Raw genomic sequence first — 8,399 nt, 5'->3', positions numbered from 1 at the left:
CCATTTGTTGTTTGTAGATTTTCTGATGATGCCCATTCTAACCGATGTGAGGTGATACCTCACTGTAGTTTTGCATTTCTCTAATAATTAGTGATGTTTAGCAGCTTTTCATGTGCCTCTTGGCCATCTACCATTTTTCTAGATTCCACATATATGCGTTAATATACGATATTTGCTTTTCTCTTTCTGGTTTACTCTGTATGACAGTCTCTAGGTCCATCCACGTCTCTACAAATGACGCAGTTTCCTTTCTATGGCTGAGTAATAGTCCGTTGTATATATGTACCACATCTTTATCCATTCGTCTGTTGATGGGCATTTAGGGACTGGGGCATGAACCCATGTCCCCTGCATTGGCAGGCGGACTCTCAACCACTGCGCCACCAGGGAAGCCCACGTGTGTCTTTTTTGAATTACGTTTTTTTCCTGGGTGTATGCCCAGTAGTGGGATTGCTGGGTCATATGGTAATTCTATTTTTAGTTTTTTAAGGAACCTCCATACTGTTCTCCATAGTGGCTGTATCAATTTACATTCCCACCAACAGTGCATTTGGTGGGAATGCACTGTTGCATTCTCCACACCCTCACCACCATTTGTTGTTTGTAGATTTTCTGATGATGCCCATTCTAACCGATGTGAGGTGATACCTCACTGTAGTTTTGCATTTCTCTAATAATTAGTGATGTTTAGCAGCTTTTCATGTGCCTCTTGGCCATCTGTATGTCTTCTTTGGAGAAATGTCTACTAAGGTCTTCTGCCCATTTTTGGATTGGGTTTGTTTTTTTTTTTAATATTGAGCTGCATGAGCTGTTTATATATTTTGGAGAAAATCCTTTATCTGTTGATTCATTTGCCCTGGGAGGTGGGTCAAAAAAGACTTGCTGTGATTTATGTCAAAGAGTGTTCTTCCTATGTTTTCCTCTAAGAGTTTTATAGTGTCCAGTCTTACATTTAGGTCTTTAATCCATTTTGAGTTTATTTTTGTGTATGGTGTTAGGGAGTGTTCTAATTTCATCCTTTTACATGAACTGTCCAGTTTTCCCAGCACCACTTATTGAACAGACTGTCTTTTCTCCATTGTATATCCTTGCCTCCTTTCTCATAGATTAGCTGACCATAGGTGCGTGGGTTTATCTCTGGGCTTTCTATCCTGTTCCATTGATCTGTTTTTCTGTTTTTGTGCCAGCACCATATTGTCTTGATTACTGTAGCTTTGTAGTATAGTCTGCAGTCAGGAGGTCTGATTCCTCCAGCTACGTTTTTTTCCCTCAAAATTGCTTTGGCTATTCGGGCTCTTTTGTGTCTTCATACAAATTTTAAGATTTTTTGTTCTAGTTCTGTACAAAATAACATTGATAATTTGATAGGGATTGCATTGAATCTGTAGATTGCTTTGTCATTTTCACAATATTGATTCTTCCAGTCCAAAAACATGGTATCTATCTCTCCATTTGTTTGTGTCGTCTTTGACTTCTTTCATCAATGTCTTATAGTTTTCTGAATACAGGTCTTTTACCTCCTTAGGTAGGTTTATTCCTAGGTATTTTATTCTTTTTGTTGCAGTGGTGAATGGGATTCTTTCCTTAATTTCTCTTTCTGATCTTTCATTGTTAGTGTATAGGAATGCAAGAGGTTTCTGTGCATTAATTTTGTATCCTGCAAATTTACCAAATGCAATTGATTAGCTCTAGTAGTTTTCTGGCAGCATCTTTAGGATTATCTATGTACAGGATCATATCATCTGCAAACAGTGACAGTTTTACTTCTTCTTTTCTAATTTGGGTTCCTTTTATTTCTTTTTCTTCTCTGATTGCCGTGGCTAGGACTTCCAAAACTGTTTACTAAGAGTGGACATCCTTGTCTTGTTCCTGACCTTAGATGAAATGCTTTCAGTTTTTCACCATTGAGAATGATGTTTGATGTGGGTTTGTCATACATGGCCTTTATTATGTATAGGTAGGTTCCCTCTCTGCCCACTTTGTAGAGAGTTTTTATCATAAATGCATGTTGAATTTTGTTCAAAAGCTGTGTCTGCATCTATTGAGATGATCATATGGTTTTTATTCTTCAATTTGTTAATATGGTGTATCACATTGATTTGTGTATGTTGAAGAATCCTTGCATCCCTGGGATAAATCCCACTTGATCATGGTGCATGATCCTTTTAATGTGTTGTTGGAGTGTGTTTGCTAGTATTTTGTTGAGGATTTTTGCATCTTGCATCTGTATTCATCAGTCATATTGGTCAGTAATTTTCTTTTTTTGTAGTATCTTTGTCTGGTTTTGGTATCAGGGTGATGGTGGCCTCATAGAATGAGTTTGGGAATGTTCCTTCCTCTGCAGTTTTTTGGAAAAGTTTGAGAAGGATGGGTGTTAGCTCTTCTCTAAAGTTTGGTAGATTTCACCTGTGAAGACATCTGGTCCAAAAACTTTTGTTTGTTGGAAGATTCTTAATCACAGTTTCAATTTCAGTACTTATGGTAGGTCTGTTCATACTTTCTGTTTCTTCCTGGTCAATCTTGGAAGGTTATACTTTTCTAAAAATTTGTCCATTTCTTCCAGGTTTTCCAGGTCCATTTTATTGGCATAGAATTCCTTGTAGTAGTCTCTTAGGATGCTTTGTATTTCTGCAGTGTCCATTGTAACTTCTCCTTTGTTCATTTCTAATTTTATTGATTTGACTTCTCTCCCTCTTTTTCTTGATGAGTCTGGCTAAAGGTTTGTCAATTTTGTTTACCTACTCAAAGAACCAGCTTTTAGTTTTATTGATATTTGCTGTTGTTTTCTTTGTTTCTATTTCATTTATTTCTGCTCTGATATTTATGATTTCTTTCCTTCTACCAGCTTTGGGTTTCGTTTGTTCTTCTTTCTCTAGTTCCTTTAGGAGTAAGGTTAGATTGTTTATTTGAGACCTCTCTTGTTGCTTGAGGTAGGATTGTATTGCTATAAACTTCCCTCTTAGAACCTGCAGCCCATAGGTTTTGGGACATCGTGTTTTCGTTGTCATTTATCTCTAGGTATTTTTTGATTTCCTCTTTGATTTCTTCAGTGATCTCTTCGTTATTTAGTAATGTATTGTTTAGCCTCCACATGTTTGTGTTTTTTACGGTTTTTTCCCTGTAATTGATTTCTAATCTCATAATGTTGTGGTCAGAAGGGATGCTTGATATGATTTCAATTTTCTTAAATTTACCAAGGCTTGATTTGTGACCCAAGATGTGATCTATCCTGGAGAATGTTCTGTGTGCACTTGAGAAGAAAGTGTAATCTGCTGTTTTTGGATGGAATGTCCTATAAATGTCAATGAAATCTAACTGGTCTATTGTGTCATTTAAAGCTTGTGTTTCCTTTTAAATTTTCTGTCTGGATGATCTGTCCATTGGTGTAAGTGAGGTGTTGAAGTCCTCCACTATTATTGTGTTACTGTGGTTTTCCTCTTTTATAGCTGTTAGCATTTGCCTTATGTACTGAGGTGCTCCTGTGTTAGGTGCATATATATTTATAATTGTTATATTTTCCTCCTGGACTGATCCCTTGATCATTCTGTAGTGTCCTTCCTTGTCTCTTTCAGCATTCTTTATTTTAAAGTCTATTTTATCTGATATGAGTATTGCTACTCCAGCTTTCTTTTGATTTCCATTTGAATGGAATATCTTTATCCATCCCCTCACTTTCAGTCTGTATGTGTCCCTAGGTCTGAAGTGGGTCTCCTGCCATCAAATCTGAATGAGATCCTTGCTGGGTAGAGTAATCTTGGCTGTAGGTTCTTCCCTTTCATCACTTTAAATATATCGTGCCACTCCCTTCTGGCTTGTAGAGCTTCTGCTGAGAAATCAACTGTTAACCTTATGGAAGTTCCCTTGTATGTTGTCATTTTTTCCTTGTTGCTTTTAATAATTTTGCTTTGTCTTTAATTTTTGTCAATTTGATTACTATAGTAGTGTCTTGGCGTGTTTCTCCTTGGGTTTATCGTGCTTGGGACTCTCTGTGTCCTGGACTTGGGTGGCTATTTCCTTTCCCATGTTGGGGAAGTTTTTGATTATAATCTCTTCACATATTTTCTCAGCTCCTTTCTCTCTCTCTTCTCCTTCTGGGACCTCTATAATATGAATTGTTGTGTTTAATGTTGTCCCAGTGGTCTCTTAGGCTGTCTTCATTTCTTTCATTCTTTTTTCTTTATTCTGTTCCACGGCAGTGAATTCCACCATTCTGTCTTCCAGGTCATTATCCGTTCTTCTGCTTCAGTTATTCTGCTGGTGATTCCTTCTAGTGTATTTTTCATTTTTCATTTCACTTATTGTATTGTTCATCTCTGTTTGTTCTTTTATTCTTCTAGATCTTTGTTAAACATTTCTTGCATCTTCTCGATCTTGGCCTCCATTCTTTTTCTGAGGTCCTGGATCAACTTCACTGTCATTATTCTGAATTCTTTTCTGGAAGGTTGCCTATCTCCACTTCATTTAGCTGTTTTTCTGGGGGTTTGTCTTATTCCTTCATCTGGTACATAGTCCTCTGCCTGTTCATTTTGTCCGTCTTTCTGTGAATGTGGTTTTTGTTCCACAGCCTGCAGAATTGTAGTTCATCTTGCTTCTGCTGTCTGCCCTCTGGTGGATGAAGCTATCTAAGAGGCTCGTGCAAGCTTCCTGATGGGAGGGACTGGTGGTGTGTAGAGCTGGGAGTTGCTTTGGTGGGCAGAGGTCAGTAAATCTTTAATCTGCTTGTCTGCTGTTGGGTGGTGCTGGGTTCTCTCCCTGTTAGTTGTTTGGCTTGAGGCAACCCAGCCCTAGAGCCTACCCGGCTATTTGGTGGGGCTAATGGTGGACTCTGGGAGGGCTCACACCAAGGAGTACTTCCCAGAACTTCTGCTGCCAGTGTCCTTGTCCTCACTGTGAGCCACAGCCACCCCCACCTCTGCAGGACACCCTCCAACACTAGCAGGTCTAGTTCAGTCTCGTATGGTGTCACTGCTCCTTCCCCTGGGTCCTGATGCACACACTACTTTGCATGTGCCCTCCAAGAGTAGAGCCTCTGTTTCCCTCAATCCTGTCGAAGTCCTGCAGTCAAATCCCACTAGCCTTCAAGTCTGATTCTCTGGAATTCCTCCTCCCATTGCGGGACCCCTATATTGGGAAGCCTGACATGGGGCTCAGAAGCTTCACTCCAGTGGGTGGACTTCTTTGGTATTATTGTTCTCCAGTTTGTGAGTCACCCACCTAGCGGTTCTGGGATTTGATTTTATTGTGATTGTGCCTCTACTACCTCTCACTGCAGCTTCTCTCTCTGTTTTTGGATGTGGGGTATCTTTTTTGGTGAGTTCCAGTGTCTTCCTGTCGATGATTGTTCAGCAGTTAGTTGTGATTTCAGTACTCTTGAAAGAGGGTGTGCAACATTTTATTTTAAATGTACTGCATGCTCAATGTAAAAAAATTTGTAAAATATGGAAAAATATACGAACAAAGTTAACATTTCCATCATAAAACATAAGACTTATCTTTCTATTCTAAAATATACATAGATTGTGTGTGTAATTATTACAAATTTCGATCATATTGTAAATATTTTAGTGTCCTTTTTGTGAATTGCACTCTCACTTAATATTACTTCAAGCATTTCCCAATGCCATTAAATATCCTTTGAGATATTTTAATGGTTGAGTAATGTCTAGTCTTACGGATTTCATAATTTAACCACTTCCATACTATTTCCAGTTTTTCTCATTACAAATAATGATAATATTATATCTTATTTCATCACATCATTGCCAGCTTTAGACATTATAAAGCAGTCTGTACAAATTTTATAGGGAAAACTAACCTAACCTGAATTCTTATGAAGCAAAACATTTTCTCTTTGTTTATTGGCATCTGTGTATATTCTTTTGTGAATTGTTCATGTAGGAATGATTGTTCTTTCTATAATTTAAGAATATAACTTAATTTTTAAAAAATTTAACACATAAATAGAAATCGTTACTCTTTGCAAAGAAATATTTAGATCTTGCTAAATATTTGAGAAGCAACATAGCTAGAAAATGCCTACTGATCATGCATCACTACGTGAAAATAAGGCAGGACTTTCTGTAGGTTGCTGTATATCTTTCAGCAAATATAATCCACTCAAACATTGGTTTCATCATTACATACTGGACCAGAACATGTTTTTGTTTTGTTTTGCTTAATCTAAGGTACATGTCAAAGATACGTACTTTCCAGTCTTAATTTTTAGTGATGTGAAAATTGCATGGTCGTCCACAAGCTTTATATTACACAACATTTTGATTTTAACTTGAGCATAATGCATGTTTTGCTGTAGAAAATTTGTGTGTCTGGAAAGGGGAAGGCTAGTTCCAAGAGTGTTAGTAGTGAGGTTTCAGCTCTGAGCCCACCAGAAGCCACGCTTCTTTCCTGTTTGTTTCAGCTTCTTGGGACTACTTTTATCACCTGCCAGATAGGGGATTTCTTCATCAGGAAGATCTAGAAGGACATGGTGGTGGAAGGCATATTTTGGTTTCAGGAGAGTTTCTCTCTGGTTTTTCTAGAAACAGCCTTTCTCTCCTCTTATCTTCTTTCTCTATTTTGTTATTATTTTTTTACTCTCTTCAAGCACTATATTCTTCTTTAAAAAATAGTTCACATTTTATTGCAGACAGTGGCATGAATTCATATTCTCACTCATTCCATTTGGGGTATGTTGGGAAGGTCTTTTATGGGAAGAGGTGAGTTTGTTTAACACAATGAGACCTGACTCCAGAGCACTCTTGAGCTCTGGCCAGTTTTTTGTTTCCTTTTTGTCCTTAGGCTCTAGTCACGTAGTAAATTAAGTGTTCTTAGCATTATATATAAATATGGCTATACTTTCTATTGTGTCAGGTTACATTTACCTAATGTGAGCAATAAATCATATTTCATATGTGAAGAGCCAGATGGAATAAAGGTCCTGGCTCTATTCACCATCACTATTTGGAGCCTTTTTGTGTTGATTTTTGTGTTGTACTTCATCATTTATTATTTGTGCTTCACAGGTTTATTGTGGCCTGTACAGCCTGGAAATCATGTCCAGAGACTGATGCAGAAAAACTAGTTCAGCAGACTTTTCGTGCTTTCGGTGATATGATGCAACTGATGGACATTGCTCGTCTTTAGAGACTAATCATTTAGTAAGCACTTAACAAAACATATCATAAAACTGGATGCTGGGTGTGGGTTGGTGATGTGAGATAGGAAGGGATGTTGACTGAAGGAAACTTGTTGAATGTAGCAATTAGTAGAATTATGCTCTCTAAATTTATTCTGACATAGAAAGTAGAAATATTTTTAAGCTTCCTCTGATGCAGCAGCAATGCAAATTATGATATGACTATAGAACTATGCAAACTTGAAGGTTAGCCTCAACAATGCAAATCTACAGATTTTAACAATGCAAATCTAACTTTTAAATATCTTTGTTGCTACTGTATAGGTAATAAATCTTCTCTCTGAACATCATCATAGACTCTATCTTTCAAGCACTTTAACATTTTCTAGTTGCCAAAGGATATGAAATACATGATTGGATGCTAATTTCCCTGAAATCAATGATTCCACATTCAACACAGGGATATAAGTCTACCATGTTTGGGAAAGACCACTACAATTTAGTCTAAAGAAAAGTTTATGTTGAACAGACAAAAGAATTTGGTTGTAGTAAGGAGGTTTACACCCTCTGACATACATGAAAAACCCTAAAAAAATTTATTATAGTATATTGTTATAATGAGTTTTGTGAATATGAAATTAAAGCATTTATATTTAAAATCAGTGACTTTAAAAGGATTAAATACTAAATCAGATTCTCAGGATTTATTTTTCCTTTGTTTTGTTTTGTAGTTTCTATTCTCAGAAAATAAAATTCTCAGAGTCATATAGCTTCTTGTTTAGTGTTTTAGTAAGTGCTTCATTCCTGTTTGACCTTGTACTTTCTGACCAGTTATGTAGTATGTAATAAACCATGCAAAACCTACTGTCTTATGATCATTTCCCATGACTGTGTCCGTTGACTGTGCCCATTTGGATGGCTCTGCTTCTGTCTTGCCTGAGTGAGGAACGCCGCCGCTGTCACCAGGCTGCTGGGTGAGGCTGGGAAGTCTGAGACAGCCTCACCACCGCCTGGGGACTTACTGCCTGGGACTCTCTCTGCATGGTCTTTGATCATTCAGGATTCTAGCCTGGACTTCATACTGGGTAGTGGGAATGTCCCAGGAGTGAAAGGTACAAGCTGTAAGGCCTCTTTGGTTGTTTTAAAATAATATCTAAAGAATTGGGTATTTTAGAAGCTGATCACCTCCTGCAGAGAAACCTCTTTTCACTCATGCTTTAACATGTTCCTCTTACCTGCCCGAAGTTAAGAATGGTTTTTACAA

At 37.6% G+C, this 8,399-nt stretch overlaps 1 protein-coding gene across 3 annotated transcripts in view; it reads left to right on the top strand.

Moving 5' to 3' along the window:
• Positions 1-7,999, top strand: part of CROT (carnitine O-octanoyltransferase) — a 63,104-nt gene extending 55,105 nt beyond the window's left edge. For all 3 annotated transcript variants that reach the window (XM_028490122.2, XM_024130707.3, XM_028490123.1), the window contains one exon: positions 7,023-7,999. In XM_028490122.2, the coding sequence (XP_028345923.1) occupies positions 7,023-7,143 (121 nt within the window). In that variant the 3' untranslated portion in view covers positions 7,144-7,999. The remainder of the gene's footprint in view (positions 1-7,022) is intronic.
• Positions 8,000-8,399: the final 400 nt, after the last annotated feature.

This window comes from Physeter macrocephalus, chromosome 5, assembly GCF_002837175.3.
Source record: "Physeter macrocephalus isolate SW-GA chromosome 5, ASM283717v5, whole genome shotgun sequence".
NCBI lineage: Eukaryota > Metazoa > Chordata > Mammalia > Artiodactyla > Physeteridae > Physeter > Physeter macrocephalus.
The sequence above is the reverse complement of the archived record's forward strand: the minus strand, read 5'-3'. Positions and strand labels throughout refer to the sequence as shown.